This window comes from Talpa europaea (assembly GCF_964194135.1).
Source record: "Talpa europaea genome assembly, chromosome: 16".
In the NCBI taxonomy this organism is placed as follows: Eukaryota; Metazoa; Chordata; class Mammalia; order Eulipotyphla; family Talpidae; genus Talpa; species Talpa europaea.
This window is the reverse complement of record NC_140084.1, coordinates 13,055,931-13,072,858: the sequence shown is the minus strand read 5'-3', so window position 1 is coordinate 13,072,858 and position 16,928 is coordinate 13,055,931. Positions and strand designations below refer to the sequence as shown.

The 16,928-nt window shown below is 44.6% G+C and overlaps 1 protein-coding gene across 6 annotated transcripts; it reads left to right on the top strand.

Moving 5' to 3' along the window:
* Positions 1 to 1,786: 1,786 nt before the first annotated feature.
* Positions 1,787 to 16,689, top strand: ADAT1 (adenosine deaminase tRNA specific 1; the record flags this gene model as incomplete). 6 transcript variants are annotated; one of them, XM_084257210.1, is made up of 9 exons in its annotated part: positions 1,787 to 1,967; positions 2,263 to 2,331; positions 3,444 to 3,498; positions 3,874 to 4,004; positions 6,419 to 7,040; positions 8,479 to 8,624; positions 9,405 to 9,504; positions 14,492 to 14,578; positions 16,521 to 16,689. In XM_084257210.1, 9 exons carry the CDS (start codon positions 1,799 to 1,801, stop codon positions 16,687 to 16,689), a joined length of 1,548 nt encoding a protein of 515 aa, XP_084113336.1. The 6 variants fall into 6 exon arrangements, with proteins under 6 accessions (XP_084113336.1, XP_084113334.1, XP_084113333.1 ...); XM_084257208.1 differs by having other exon boundaries at positions 1,799 to 1,940; positions 16,557 to 16,689; XM_084257207.1 differs by having other exon boundaries at positions 1,799 to 1,967; positions 16,557 to 16,689.
* Between the last annotated feature and the right edge of the window lie 239 nt (positions 16,690 to 16,928).

Sequence of the window (16,928 nt, the reverse complement as noted above, 5' to 3'; positions counted from 1 at the left end):
TGTGATACCAACCTCTAGTTTACTTTCATGTTGGGCCCAAAATAATCTGTTTCAGAAGACATACTGCTTTAAATCCCTTCCACTCAAAGGATCCTGGGATCTCCTATGCTTTTCTTTTGCTCCGAGGAGTAGTGAGTCTGACATTAAAGGCACCATTTATGTCAGTTCCTGCGAGAATTTTGTTTAAATCTGTGTGGTCTGATTTACTATGGTCATTTACTGCAGTAACAGACCTGTGCATCGGAACTGTTAAAAGATAAACGTGGAATGGGAAAGAGCAAAAAAAGATAAACTGAGGCACATAAAATTTTTTAAGATTACATATATGCAAAACTCAGTTGGAATCAGGCAACACCAAATCAGAAGTGGTTAGAAATGCTCTGAAGACAGGAGCCAAGGGGAAAAGTGCAGAAGCAAGAAAGGGAATTATTGACTATAGGTTAATGCCTAGTTGGCTGTTTGTGACTGGTTGTCCTTAGTAATTAGTTTTGATTTTATTACCTTGACCCTTTTCCAGGCTTAGACATTGGTTTACTTACATAAGCCCAATAGCATTTGAGGGGTCTAATGACCCCTCTCCTCAGTCTTATAACCTCCTTGCTTAATTTAACACAATACAAGAGATTCATTTGTAGAAATATTAACTTTCAGAAGCTACATGCATTGGGGCTCAGTAAAGCCCTTTTTAAATTAATGCTTGGCTCTGTCTCACTCTGACAGCTCTGTCTGTCAGATGTTTGAGTCTAAGTGAGGTCTTGCTTACATTTAGTAAGCATTTACTCAAGAATAAACAGGTGAGAGTTTCTAGGAATGTATCTAGGTCTCCTTCAAGTCAGGTCATCTTAATATATTTTTTTCAGTCATGGCTTTATGTGCTCATCACATCCCTTCTACATCCCAAGAAGCTCAGGAAATTCAAGGGTTTTTTGTGATGTTAATCACAGTGGACATTGTGCTCAATATTGTAGCAGCAATATTGTATTTATAAATATTTCGTCTTCACAATATCCCCCAATAGGTTCTATACTACTGTTATTCCTACTTTAGCAGATAAGGAAACAGAAGTTAAGTAATCGGCCCAATGTCGCACAGTTAATTTTAGCAGAACCAGGGTTAGAACCCAGAAAGGGCATCTTCAGAGCCCACACTCCAGCACAACTCTTATAAGGAGCACCCCTGACTGATGAGAAGCCTCTGATGAGAAACTCTCCCCTCTGCCTCACAAAACTTAATAGAAGTTGTTACTTTCCTGACTGGTGCACCCATGCAATTTATGACATTATGTGATGGAGGAAGCAAACTGTACTGCTGTGGGGAAAGAGGGAAGTAAAATGCCTGAAAGGAGGAAAAGGAGAACATCTTCCAGGAAGGTTGAACCTTGTATGAGGAGGAAGTGCCCAGAGCAGGCTGAGGTCTGCAGCACTGTACACACTGTATCCAAATGGAAATTGGAGTAGCAAGGAGATGTCCCTTGTAGGTGCTTTTATTTCAAGTAGATTCTGGAGTTGCTGGCCCTTGGGATTGCTCTGAGTTTTCCTTATAAATGGGGGGCAGGTGTGGGGGGGGAGTAGGCAGGTAATAGGAGAAAATGACCCAAAGTTCCACATAGAGAACCATCAGTACAAAATGTGGGGCTGGGGGTAAGGAGGAGGGGATTTTTGGTGTGGGGATTGGAGGGTTCCACATCTGAAAACCTGCTGAAGTACTAGTGTGAGATGGTAACATCTTGCATTGGTTCTCCTTGCTGCATTTCTGATAGTTGTGGGTTTTGACCAGGGTCTCGGCACCAACGCAGACCATGTGGACGGCGGACGAGATTGCACATTTGTGTTATGAGCACTATGGAACCCGGCTACCTAAGCAGGGGAAACCTGGGCCCAACAGAGAGTGGACATTACTAGCAGCAGTGGTGAAGATCCAACCTGCAGCCGACCAGGCCTGTGACTACCCCGACCAACAGGTGCAAGGTGAGACCTTTCCTCCTTAGAGAGCTCCCTCTCTGTCAGGTAATAGAATTATACCATCACTCTGCAGGGAACAGACATCACCCCCTATAAACTTTAATGTTGGGCATATTCCCCAGCTCTCCACTAGGTAATATGCTACTTCCAGTGACCAGAGATAGCCATGATGGAACCATAGTCCCCAGTTGGGTTGGCCTGTGGAAATCTTTAGAGGATTGTGCAGACTTATTAAACCTGAGAACTGGGTACCGATTCAAGGTTCTGAGAGCTCACTTAAGGCTGTTTCTTTTCCCCACAGTGACAAAGGAAGTCGTCGCTATGGGAACAGGGACGAAGTGCATAGGCCAGTCCAAAATGAGGAAGAGTGGTAAGCCCACCAGGGAGTCTAAGCAAAGCCCTTCTATGGAGCTTTGGGAATCGGTTTCCATGTTACCCTTTTTGTTCCTTCTCAGGGAAGAGGGACCCTGTCACTGAAGTGGCTGACCTTCCAGTTCCCACTAACTCTCACCCGAGTTAGGGCAGAATTCATTTAAAAAATGAAAATCTGAAGGATAGAGTTGGGCTGTCAGCTGTGAACTTAATATAGTTTATGCACTTGTTGATTCTCAAGAGTGAACACCCAAAACATAATGTTATAAAGCAGTGTTACTTCCATTAAAAGAAAAAAAAAAATGGAAATAGACTCTGGAAGCCAAGGCCACTTTCTGAGTGAATTGAAAGCTGGTCATGGTTTTCATTCTCAGACCAGCAGTTCCCTGGGCCTACCTATTTTAAATTATGTCAGGAAACCTTTGAACTCAGTTTTGGGTAAAGGATGCAGACTGCATGACTTTTAAAGCCCCAAAGCAATCTTGAATTAAGTGGAAAATTAGGACATCAAAAAGTATGGAAATCCCTTAAAGATCCAACATCTTCACCTTCCCCTTCCAGGTAGCAGGTTCCTCCTGAGTTTGTTCCCGCATTCCCTCCTCTTGCCTTCTGCACTTGAGGCTGTTCCAGAACCATTGTGGATTGAGTTCAGTGTAATTGTATTGCAATGAGCACAAGTATAAGACCAGGATAGAAAAAAATCTGAACGCTTCTCCTCTAGATAAAGCTTCCCTATAAATCAGTAGCTCTCAGCTGGGGGTGATTTTGTCCTCCACACCCCATCCCCACCCCAAGGAACACTGTGAATGTCTGGAGGCATTTTTGATTCTCACAACCATGGGACAGGAGCATGCTGCTGGCCTCTAGTAAGTGGAGGCTGGGAATGCTGCTAGCATCATGCAATGCAAGGACAGACGCCCACAACAAGGAATTTTTTTTTAATTCTTTGTGCTGAGTTGAGAAACCCTACTGTAAATGCATTGCCATGAATGGTTGTGACACTTCCATAGCCATCTCAGGTGCTGGGGGAAATTGCTGCTTTCTGCTACTAGGAACCAGGGCCTCTCCAGGCTCCATATGTCCTCACCCAGTGTCCTGTCTTTGCTACAGGAGACATCCTCAATGATAGCCATGCTGAGGTCATAGCCAGGAGGAGTTTCCAAAGGTAAATCTACCTTCCCAGAGAGTATGATTCTGCAGGTCTAGGGTAGGGGTCGGAGATTCTGCATTTCTAATCAACTTGAAAGTAGTGCTTGTTACTTCAGCCTGTGCACTACACTGAATAGCACCACTCTGGACAGTGATTCTGCTGCTTGAGTGTGCATCAGAACACTGGGAGGGGTTGATAACACCCAGATTGCCGGTCCTACCCTGAGAAGGTGCGTTTCTAACAAATTCCCAGATAATGCTGGTGCTGCTGGTTCAAGAGCCACACTTTGAGAATCATTTATCTAGACTATTCTCATAATTCCTAATCACCCTGCCAATCTCCCTTTTCCACAGAGATTGTTCATTATGATAATTTTTTGTAACCCACTAGGTACCTTCTCCATCAGCTCCACTTGGCAGCCGCCCTGAAAGAGAATAGCATCTTTGTCCCAGGAACTCAGAGAGGACTATGGAGACTCAAACCCAACCTCTCCTTTGTGTTTTTCTCCAGCCATACACCCTGTACGTAAGCCTTTGGATTAGTGTCATATTATTTCCTCCCTTTTGCTTATATTTTTCATAGCTATGTTTCTTTAAAAAAAAAAAAAAAAAAAAGAACACTTCTGCCTGGAGTGTAGCTATAACCAGTCACAGGGCCTTTCAGTGTGGCTCAGCCTGTTTACATAACCACTTCTCTACCAAGGAGAAGGGTGGCTGGAGGAGGGAGGGAAGCCTCATTCATGCTTTTATTCAATGCCCAAGCAGAACTGGGAATCTTTAAAGCTGTAACCCCTCAAAGTCTTGAAACCAACAATGCGGTTTAGAAGTGCTAAGCCCTGAGTTCTATAGTTCATTCAAATGAAAAGCCATTTCATTCATTCAAGTATTTTCTACTGTTGTCAAGTATAGTAGGACATGTTGGGTACATTGCTATGAATAAGACTAGCTCCTTTCTTACCCTCATAGAACCTTTCAGGGAAAGTATATAGTCGTGGTAGGGTTAATTTTGATGAGTTATAAGGGGATTTTTCAGGTGCTATGCTTGCAGGAAGGCCAGCCCTAACCTAGGTGGGCATTTCTATCCTCTGGTTTTCTCCAACCATATACCCTATACATAAGCCTTTGGATTAGTGTCATATTATTTCCTCCCTTTTGCTTATATTTTTCATAGATATGTTTCTTAAAAAAAAAAAAAAGAACACTTCTGCCTGGTTCCATATGTCCTCACCCAGTGTCCTGTCTTTGCCACAGGAGACATCCTCAATGATAGCCATGCTGAGGTTATTCTTATCACAGGAAAATTGAGACTAATTCCTGCCTTTGTAGACTGCTTAGTAAATGATAGTAAACTGTCCTTCTCAAAACTCTGAAATAAGGATAAAACGACTAAAATTAACCCATGCAGTTAGAGCAGAGATAGGTAATCATACTGTAGAATCAACAGCTTTCAAAGCGCGATTGTAACTCAAATTGAAAGTATTAATATAGCATAAAAAGGATGAGTCTATCAGGAAAGAGATGGTTAATCATTAGGGGCCAGAGAGATGGCATAGAAAGGCAGGCAGGGCTCTCCATGTCTGGAAACTTTACTAGTCTGTGAAATCAAAATGTGGAACCCCTAATTTAACTCCCCTAGCTCTTAAGTAATCTTTTAAGATGTGATAGCTCTGCACAGTTTGTCTGCAGAAAGAATGAATGCTCCATAGAGGATGGGACTGTCTGACCCCCTGACATTTATTCCTCATTTGGTGCCTGGGTTAGCTCCTTCAGACTCTTCTTCTTGTGAGTTTTGTTGCTGTGAATCAGACTCTCAGGTTCAGGCATCTGTCAAGATCAAATCTCCCATTCCCTGGTGGGCCCCAGAGAATTCTCCAAAGTCACTGTCACCTTGTGAGGTCTCTGCAAGCCCGCCAGCCGGCCTTTCTGGCAACACTCCCGATTCTACATCTCTTGCCTTTCCCACGCTTAGGTTATAAAGGCTACAGATGTATTATTTATGCACTTCAGAAAAATAGCACACTGTAGGTGAGTGACTGAAGATGTGACCCCTTCTCAGGGGAAAGCTGTGCGTTTTCCTGTCCTGGCTTTCTTTAAGATCCTGTGAGCAGAGTGGGCCACAACTCTAAACCAACATGGGAAATGCCAGTTGTGATATTTACTGCCTCTCTTTCCTGTGAGGATATGCACATAAATCTCCAAGATGGGGACATTGTAAGCAATGTTTGCCAAACCTATTTAGCCATGAAGTAAACCATCCACTTCTGTTTTCCAAGGCACCTTCCCCAAAATGCACTTGGGGAAACTGTGCTCATTCTAAACCAGCACTTCTCAAGTCAAGGCAGTTTCATTCCCCAGGGGACATTTAGATGTTCAGACTGGGGTGCTAGTGGAAACTAGTAGATAGAGACCAGGAATGCCGCTGAGCATCATATAATGTACAGGAGGGCCCCACAGCAAATTCTTTGCCCGAAATGTCAGTAATGTGGAGGTTGAGTAACCCTGGCCTAAATCAGTATTTCCCAAACTTCCTGTGATAAGAATGACCTGGGATCTTTGTTAACTTGTTCAGTTTTCCCAACCCCGACCCCCAGTTCCACCCTGAGATTTAACTCCCTGGATCTAGGGTAGAGTCTTCAGCGAAAGCCCCAGAGGATTCTTATTAGGAAAGTTCGAGCAAGTGTTCTTAATTCATCTCGGTTCACTTGAGATTAGAACTCATGTTTGTTTAAGGCAGTGGCCCTCAAACTTGAGCTTGCATCAGAATAATCTAGAGAGCTTGTTAAACTGATGGCTACCAACTCCAGAGCTTCTGATTAGCAGGTCTTCTGAGGGTCCCAAGAATTTGCATTTCTAATGATTTAACAAGGGATGAGGTTGTGACTGCTCTGGGACCTCACTTTGAGAACCACTGGTTTAAAGGGTTCCTTCTCCTGCAGGTGGGGATGCCTCCATCATTCCAATGCTTGAGTTTGAAGATCAGCCTTGCTGTCCAGTCAGCAGAGATGGGGCCAGTAACCCAGCAGTAGATGTTAGTGGTAACCTGGAAACTCCTGGAGATAAAAGGAAATATGAAGACCCAGAGTGTAGCCTGAACAAAAAGATAAGGCCTGAGCCTGGGACTCCTGCCAGGGAAATCACCAATGGGGCAGCTCACTATCAGAATTCCAGCAATCAGGAAAGTGACCCTGTCCCGCCAAGTGTCAGCAGCTCTGCTGTGCTCACCGCGGAGGGACTGGCTGATGTCACCACAGAGGCCCCTGGTTGTGCCAAGGTGGTGGATGTTTATAGAACTGGAGCCAAGTGTGTTCCTGGAGAAGCAGGAGACTCGGGGCAACCTGGTGCCTTGTATCACCAGGTGGGGCTGCTCCGAGTGAAGCCAGGCCGGGGAGACAGGACCTGCTCCATGTCCTGCAGTGACAAGTTGGCACGGTGGAATGTTCTTGGATGCCAAGGGGCACTATTGATGCACTTCCTGGAAGAGCCCATCTACCTGTCAGCTGTGGTCATCGGGAAGTGCCCATATAGCCAGGAAGCCATGCAGAGGGCACTGATCACGAGGTAAAGGGGCCGGGAGGGAGGGCCCAATTAGAGCAACCTTTCTGAGGAGCAGTCTTGAGAGTAGGTCCAAAGCACCTAAAAAACACCCATACAGGGCCTTCCTGGTGGTGTAGGCGGTTGAGCGCAGCACTGTGGAGATGTCTGCAGCCTCTGCGGTGCTGGTTTGATCCCAGCCGGCTTAGGAGCAGCCCGCATGACACCGCAGACCTCTCCTGTCTATGCCCGCTGCTCCCCTCAGCAGTGTATTTCGTCAGTCTGCCTGCTCTGCTCCCCGCTTTGGTTCTGGTGAATTCTTTTACCCTCCCGTGCTTCTGACTGTACCCAGTGCTTGTATAAATAAATAAATAAATCTTAAAAAAAAAAAGATAGAAAAAGGGTAATCCTACAATAATGTGTGCTTTCCCCTGTTCTGGAAGTAATTGCTTTGTGCTCAGTTCTGGACGAGACTAACATCAGCATCTAGTTTGTGTGAAATTAAGAAATGAAGCTTATTTTAATATGGGATAATTTTGGTTTATGGTATTTTTTTAAAGATTTATTTATGCATATAAGAACTGGGGTACAAGCTAGAGTTGTAGGGAGGTGAGAGGATTTACCAGAAACAGAGTGGGGAGCAGAACAGGCAGACTGACGAAATACACTGCTGAGGAGAGCAGCAGGTGAGTCGGGAGAGGTCTGATGCACCTGTGGGTAGCTCCCTAACCGGGGATCGAACTCATGCTGCAGTGGCTGCGGACAGCTTCATAGGTTGTGTCTTAATCCCTTGCACCACCAGGGAGGCCCGGTTTATGGTATGTTTAAAGAAACACCTAGAAACAGGTACCAGCAAGTTAATATCTCTGTTGAAGGTTTTCAGATCTTTCAAAGCCAATACCAGGAATGGTGCTGCACTGAGAGCTAGTGACTCAATTCGTAGTTATCCCTTTAGAGGGATGAAAAGGACCTCCCTTCAGCAACAAGGGTCCTATCATCTAGATTCTATTCTGGGGCCTCCCCGGTGGCGCAGCGGTTGAGCGCTGGGTTGCGAAGCTGCCCGCAGCCTCTGCAGCACCGGTTCGATCCCCGGCTGCTCCCCGGCCACCAGAGGAGGGTCCCACGTGGCGCGCAGACCTCTCCTGCTGCCCGCTGCTCCCCTCAGCAGTGTACTTCGGTTCTTCCACCTGCTCTGCCCCTGCTCTGGCTCTGGTGAATTCTCTTACCCTCCCGCGCTTCTGACTGTACCCAGTGCTTGTATAAATAAATAAATAAATCTTCAAAAAAAAAAAAAGAAAAAAAATAGATTCTATTCTGTCACTCCCCTCCTAAACAAACAAAAAAATCCACATATATCCTAAGGCTTCAGCCTCCCACCCAGACTCAGGGTGCTGATTGCTGCGTCCTAGATACACTTTTTCTCTAGGGGTATACCTAAACTGAATGTGTTTTCCCTCACATTTAGGTGTCAGAATGTCTTGGATTTACCCAAAGGTTTTGGAGTTCAAGAAGTGAAAATACAGCAGTCGGATTTACTATTTGAACAAAGCCGCCGCGCAGTGCAGGCGAAAAGGACTGACAGCGAATGCCGACTGGTTCCTTGTGGGGCAGGTAGGAGATCCAGGTTCCACTTGTCCCCATACCCCATCGTGGCCTGGGAGGAGCTGCATCCTCCCATCCTGAGGAGGTGGTTTCCCACGCTAGTGATCACTGGTGTGGTTTGGGGAGACACGCCCACTGAGTCAAGTTACTGCCTTCTTTAGCCTGAGCTGCTTCATCTTCACATAGCATCATTTATTTGTGAGGGTTGTTTGAGGATTAAATGAGAAATTATTTCATGTGTTTACTGTGTGTCCAGCACATAATTAATGCTCAATGATTTCAATGTCTGTTAGCTGTTACAATGTCAGTCATGAACCACCTTATACTGCTGTACCCAGAGACCAAGCCTCAAGAGTCTCAGTCATTCTCTCTGACATTGTGTTCCATTCTCACGGGTCTGGCTGCAGAAGCAGAGATACATTTTCATTGAAATCCATCTGGCAGGGCCTCCCCAGTGGCGCAGCAGTTGAGCGCTGGGTTGCGAAGCTGCCTGCAGCCTCTGCAGCGCCGGTTCGATCCCTGGCTGCTCCCCAGCCACTGGAGGAGGGTCCCACATGGTGTGCAGACCTCTCCTGCCGCCCGCTGCTCCCCTCAGCAGTGTACTTCGGTCCTTCTGCCTGCTCTGCTCCCCGCTCTGGCTCTGGTGAATTCTCTCACCCTCCTGCGCTTCTGACTGTACCCAGTGCTTCTATAAATAAATAAATAAATCTTAAAAAAGAAAAAAAGAAATACATCTGGCATTTTCAGAAAATGGAACAGTTTTAACCCCAGAATCTTATCTTGTCATAGCCATCAGCTGGAGCGCAGTACCTGAGCAGCCACTGGATGTCACTGCCAATGGCTTTCCACAAGGAACAACGAAGAAAGGAATTGGAAGCCTCCAGGCCAGGTACAGCATATTGGAGCAGGAGGAGATCGTGGCTGTGCCTCATGCCTCTAATTTCAGCACACTGTCAGAATCCCAAAAGGAAAACCCTGTATCCGTCAGCAGTCACTCCCTACTCCCTGTTCTTACCACCCCTGACAACTGCTAATTTACTTTCTATCTACATGGATTTATCTATTCTGAACATTTTTCATGTAATGAGATTTCATAACGTGATCTTTTGTGTCCAACTTCTTTCACTTAGCATAATGTTTTCAAGGTTCATCCACGTCACAGCATATATCACGTCTTCATTCCTTTTCATGGCACGGTAGTATTCCATTGTGTGGACAGTACCACTTTATGTTTACCCATCAGTGGACATTTGAGTTGTATCACTTTTTTGGCTATTATGAATAATATAGCTTTTGGATGGACATGATGTTTTCCATTTTCTTGGTGTGCCTGCGAGTAGAGTTGAGGGTCATATGATAACCTTAATGTTAAACTTTTTGAGGAATTGCTAAATGGTTTTCATTAGCAGGTGTGCCATTTTAAACTCCCACCAGCAACATAGGAAGGTTTCAGTTACCTACATCCTTTGCAACACTTATTACTTTCTGTCTTTTTATTATGACAGTTCTGATAGATATGAAGTGCTATTATTGTGGTTTGGGTTTACTTTTCTCCAAAAACTAATGATGTTAGACCTTTGTGTATTTCCTTTGGAGAAATACCTATTCAGATCCTTTGGCCATTTTTTAAATTGGCTTATCTTTTTATTATCGAGTTGCAAGATTTCTTTATATATTCCAAATACTAGTCCTTATCAGATATATATTGGCAAATATCGCCTCCAATTTTGTGGGTTGTCTTTTTTTTTTTGATAGTGCCCTTTGAGGAACAAAACTTTTATATTTTGATGAAGTCAATTTTATCTTTTTCCTTTAGTGATTTGTGCTTATGGTACTTAAGAAACCATTGCCTAATTCAAGTTCACAAAGATATAATTTCTTCTATTTAGACTCAGATAACCACTTGGAGTTAATTTGTTCTGTAGCATGTGAGATAGAGATGCAACTTCATTCTTTTGCATATGGGTCCAGTAGTCTAGCACCAATTTTTGGAAAGATTATTCTTTGTTTTTGGAAAAGCGCATGTTCCTTGGGCTCTCTCACCAAGGGATTCTGGTTGATTAGATTAAGGTTGAAGCCCAGAAATCATTTATGAATTCCCACAGTGATTGGACTGGCAAAAAGGACACTTTGGATATAGGACTTTGCATCTTCAACTGGCTTTTGTTGAAATGTAGTGTGTGTATTCTGCTGAACATCCTTGCGTGTCTAGAGGTTCACATATCTGCCTTAGTGGTTCTTCACTGCTAAATGCTCAGCCCAACTCCCCTCCCCTCCCAGTGAGCCACAGGAGGGCCTGTTGCAAGGAGGGTGCTCCTTATAAATGATTATTGTAGACTTCCCACAATTTATGGAGAGTCTTTTGTGCTCTAAGTTGCTCTTCCATTTCTTTATCATGCCCTTCTTAAAAGTTGTAATTAAATTTCACATATTTGTTTTCTTTTTGGCATGTTTATTTGTCTGCCTCAACCTAATAATAACAATTTCTATATTTTTAGACTTAAAACCAGGATTCATATGCCTCCATGGCAGACCCAGCCTGAATTCTGGTGGACTAAGTTGTTGAATTGAGTAATATTTACGAAATTGGGTGAGGCAGTGTCGGGGGCGTAGAGATTTTGGACTCCATTTTCCCCCCAAAGGCTTTCCTGGCTTCAGGCTGCTGTTTCAACCTCTCATGGGACTAACTCATAGCCACAGACCAGGATGTGTGAGCTAAGCAGGCCACCAGGGAGGGGACCACGTGTTTCCTGCTGAACTGTGTCAGCTATCAGTGACCCAGTAGCAATAACTCATACTCCCTCCCCCCACCTGACAATGACTGCAGCTTGCTGCTTTGCTTAGGTCTGAAATGCTCTTCCTCAACCCTCTTTCACTTTGAAAGTTCATCTCAACTTCCACTAACCCCAGCTCAAAATTACCATCTTTTCTCCAAATTCCAATAGTGCTCTTCTCAGCTTGTCTCGGTATATCAAGCTTTCTGTGTGACTAGAGGCACATCATGTTCTCACTCTGGCTCTTTCTCCAGTTATCCAGGTGACTTTGGACAAGTCCAGCTGCTCGCTGGACCTCAGTGTGTTCATGTCTGTGAAACGAGAATATCAGAGTAGCGCTAAGGCCCCTGACACACTGGCTGTCAGAGAAGGCAGTCTCCGGGGTGTGGTGGAAAGAGCAGAAGGTTTGCAATTCAGGAGACCAGTGTTTTCATTACTGGCCCCTTTTCTCCCCAGTTGTATGAACTTAGGCAGATACTTTACCTCTCTGAACCTCCCTTCCCCCAACAACTAAGCAATCGTAAATAAGAGTATCTATCACCCAGGTAATGTGAGAATTGAATGAGAGAGTTCCTCCAAGATAGCACAGGGCTGGCACAAGCATCTTGCTAATTTGGTTTCCCCTTCCATCATCAAAGGGAGCTTCCTATGTATGAAAGAGAGTAACTGTTGTTCAGTTTCTTTTAGCTGCTGGGGCTGAAGCAGGTTTTCTCACTACTTATTCCTGAGTCCGTGCATCCTGGGACCAACCTCTTTAGAACTGTAGGGAATATGAAATTAGATTGGGATATTAAAGACATTTATTATACTTTCTTACATGTATTCCAGTTAAGTTTTATCCCTTTAACATCTTAGATTTATTCCTTGCCTGTTGTATTGGTTATCTATTGCTGTGTAACAAATTAACTCCCAAAACTTAGTGCTTTAAAATGACAATCTACATTTATTATTATTTCACACAATTTTTATGAGTCAGGAATTTGGGGATCAAGTGGGTGATTCTGGCTCAGGGCCTCATGATGTTGTGGTTCATATGTCATCCAGGCTGTGATCATCTGAAGACTTGATTGGGGCTGGCAGATCCAGTTGACCAATTCCAGAATGCCTCATGGCCCACACGTCAGTGCCAGCTTTGGCAGGAAGTCTCAGTTCCTCACAACCTGAATCTTTTCATAAGGCTAAGAGTATTCACATCACAACGTGGTTGCAGGCTTCCCCTGGCACAAATGATCCAAGACAGCAAGGCAGGACCTCCCCGGTGGCACAGCGGGTTGAACGCAGCGCTGTGAGGCTGTCCGCAGCCTTTGGGTGCCGGTTTGATTCCCGGCCAGCCAGGGAGATTCCCACATGGCACAGCAGACCTCTCCTGTCTCACCCGCTGCTCCCCTCAGCAGTGTCTTTGGTCCGTCTGCCTGTTCTGCTCCCTGCTCTGTCTGTGGTGAATGCTCTGACCCTCCCACACCTCTGGCCTGTACCCCAGCTCTTGTATAAAAATAAATAAATCTTAAAAAAAAAAAACAAAAACAAATAAGACAGCAAGGCAGAAGCCGCGGTGTCTTTATCACCTAGCCTCAGAAGTCTTACTCCATTTGCACCTTCCTATTGGCTACACAGGTCAGCCCCACTCATTGTGGGAGGGCCTTACACAGGAACATGAATTCCAGGAGGCAAGAATCACCACCTTGGAGTTTGGCTGCCACAAGAGACTATTTTGCTTAAAACTTTTTATTTCATTTTCTGATCGATGCTATTAGAATCAATTTTTTATTTCTGTTGCAATGAATATTTATATCCAGCAACCTTGCTAACTCTTAGTATTCTTATAATTTATCTGGGAATGTGTAGAATTTTCTAATTAGGTTATTTTTTGCAAACAGTATTTCTTTTCTAATCCTCCACTTCTTATATTTATTTTTCTTACAGTGCTGGCTAGAATTGAATATATCACAGATCTCTAAATAATGACTTTGGTATTTGCTTTTCAATCTTTACTCATTTTATTTCATATCTTACTGGCCAGAACCTTCTATATAACTTGGATAAAAGCAGTGATAGCCAGCCTTGTCTTATTCCTGATTTTTAGGAGACAATATTTGCTGTAAAGATTGAAATCCTGTCTTTCCTAGACCTGGTTTGCTAAAAGGTTTTAAATCATTCAGTGGTTGTTCAATTCTAATAAATACCTTTTCTGCATCTATCTCCCTCAGATTACCTTTCTCCTTGTAATTTGTGAATAACTTCTGTTTATTTTGATATTAAAGTGGCCTTCTCTTTCTCAGTGCTAATAGCCCCTCTAGCACTGTTAAGGCCCTATGAGAGAGGCAGGTGAGAGCTCAGGGTTCCTCTTTAAGCACTAACTCCTGGAGTAAGCTGGGACCAGGCCAGGTAAGGGGGCTTTAGGGCAGACTGTACTACGTAGTGTCTATAACTGCTGGGTCCAAGCCGAGGGATATTTACGAAGACAGTGAAGGGGATGGCACGTAACAGTGAGGCTACACATTGTTGGCACAATTTTCTGGGCAGCCGCAGCCACAGCCTGAATGGGGAAAACCAAGAAGGCCCAGGTGGCTGCTGAGGAATCCACACTCACTGTCTTCACTGTTCAAACTGTGATCTCCCTGAAGCTTGACATTAGCAGCAAAGGATTGTTCTCAAAACATCCATCAGACCCATAGGAAGAGTCTGGAAATCCTGCTCTGGGTGCATGTCCTATTGCCTATATAACCGCAGTTCACACAGGAAATAGCACTCAGGCTTCTGGAGAAACCTCAATTTCCTGATTAGCAGTTTTACCCATAGGGACTTGAAAGGCAGTAAGCAGCACTGTGATTGGTATCCTTGGGGGTGATTTAGCAATTCCACCTGTCTTTACTCCATTTGAGCCTGGTGCCTTGATGATTTCACTGTGAATGGCAAGGTGAGGTTCGTCTTAATGCTTTGCCCTCTTCAGATGCTCGGGTGTAGATTTTCTCCTTGCCAAACGCAAGAGAAGATGGGGGCTCTGGGACATTCAAAACTGAGCCCCATGTGACGCCTGGTATCTCTGATAGCAGCCTGGTGCTTAGTAACCACTTAATAAAGCCTCTCTATTTTTCTGAACAGATCTCGAATCAGCAAAGTGGAATTCTTTCGGTCATTCCAGAGCCTGCTAAGGAGTATTTCAGAGGACGGGTGGCCAGATTCCCTCAGGTGATGCTGTTGATCCTGGTTTTTTCACGTTTAGGAAGAATTGCAGTTTAGTTCTGGCTTAGGAGTGGCAGGAAGCCTTGGCAGGAGTGGTAACTGAGAGGGCCAGTGGGCTTTACTACCACATGCTCGGCCTCCTCACAGCTACACTTGCAGGTACGGCATGACCTGAGGTATGGAAGATGGGGCATTTGGTGGTACAGTCACGAGAGACCAAGGGTAGAGTTGGGGCCTCACCTAGTCCAGATCCTCCTTCTATGCCATCTCCAATGGAGCACACAATGGAAATGCATGTGCTGGGAGAGTTATACATTCTATTCTCTTTTTCTGTCATTCACATCACTGGTTGTGAACTGCAGCTCCACGATTTCAGTTGCACTCCACACAGGAATGTCTCGGAACCACTCTGGGGGCAGGTGGGTGGGTACAGTTCAGACATTAACACACAGTGTTAGGCCAGATGGACAGTTGAGCACCCAGCCCCCCACACACTACCCTCCCATCAGACTCCACACGACTCCGTCCCTTCCAAGTCATCATACTTCTGAACAAGTAACTATAAGTTCGGGGTTCCCACTACACCCTCAGGTTTGATAATTCATTAGAAAAACTTACAGAATTCAAGAAAACCCTATATTTTCAATGACCTTTTATTGTAAAGGTTACAAATCAGGACCAGCTGAGAAACAGTCAAATAGAGAGGTCTGAAGGGTCTCAGCCACAGTGATGCTTGTGTGTCCTCAGGCTACCTCACCACCACCCCCAATCACTGTGTATCACCAACCAGAAAGCTGATCTGAGCTTCGGGGTCGGGGGGTTTTATTAGGATTTACTGATAGGTGTGATTGATTGAAGTATTTGCCATGTGATGTGATTAAACTCAGTCTCCCTCATTCCCAGGAGATCAAACTGATGTCAGAGGGCTCAAAACCCCAACTCTCTCATTGTATGGTCATTCTGACATGACCAGCCCCTGCCCAGAGCTGCTCAGTCACCTCATTAAACATCAACCCAGGTGTGATCTGAGGCATTTCTCTCTCTCAAGGTATTCTGAGGTTTAGGGGTTTCCTCCCATGAACTGGCAAAACCCTTTCAAATTCTGCATTCAAAATGGAACGGGATGGGTTTCCATAGATTCTGTGCAGCAATAAAAGTAAATCTGGACTTAGGTCAGGAGAGAATGACCTAAGTTTAAGGGATTCTCATCCCTTAACTAACAAAAAGCTATAAGAAATTTATCAAAGCCTGAAATCAGCATTGCTATCTTTAGCAGATTTTCTCTGCTGAAGTGAGCTAAGAAACAACTTGGGTCTCCTCAGATCTTGGCAAAAAACAAAAAGGTAGAAGCTGGATAAAATCACATGAATCAGTTTGACGTATCTTGCAGTTTCTTTTACTAGAAGATAACAAGGTCAGCTTCACAGGTCCGGGCTAAGCCAAGAAGAGGGCTCTGGGGTACCTGACTCAAGCTTAGTCAAAGGAGAGTCTTTGTCAGAAGAAAAGTTTTCAACTGGGTTTAAGTCTCACAAATATGACTCAGCGTGTCAGCCATTCTTCAGGAGTGAGAGATGGCTGAGGGGCTTGGGAAGGGGTATTGGCTGGCAGAACACAGGAGAACATGGATACGATGGGAAATGCTTTGGCTTCTTAGGAAAAAATGAAGCCATGAAGCTTCTAATGGCTAGGTCCACTGTGAAATTATAGGCACGTAGAAAACTTGAAACCAAAAAGTATAAACATTTACTCTTATTTTTCTGATTGCACCCAGACTGGGTAAAACTAGCATTCTGTTTATTCTTACCTGTTTTAATCCGTGCTGCTTTATAGTGAATTCCTTGGAAAGGGACAGAGCATGTCCAAAGTCTTCTGTTCCCAAGTCTCTCGTAGTGTGTCCAGTTAGCAGATTGCTCTGATGTCTTGTCAGCCACAAAGGCGAGCAGCTCAGTGAGAAGCTGTGTGTTTGGTGCTATGTGTGCATTAGGGTGCAGCAGCCTGAGACCTACCAAGAGTACAAGGAGGCCGCGTCTGCGTACCAGGATGCCTGGAGCATGCTCCGGAAGCAGGCCTTCGGATCCTGGATCAGAAACCCCCCGGGTTATCACCAGTTCAAATGAGAAGGGAACAGCTGCAGACCTTCCTGGCAGCAGGCTGGTTTCCAGTTGTTCCTCCTGGACAGTCATCTTCTCCTGTGCTGAACAAGACTTAACTTTTCTTGTGGCTGAGTCGGGAGAAAAAAAAGTCTGCCAATACCAGAGCAACATACCTCTTTTTGTGTAAGATGATGGAATCCAAGACATGGAACAATCTATGCCTAATTGAAGAGCTCTTAGCTAAAATGGCATCTTGCTCATGA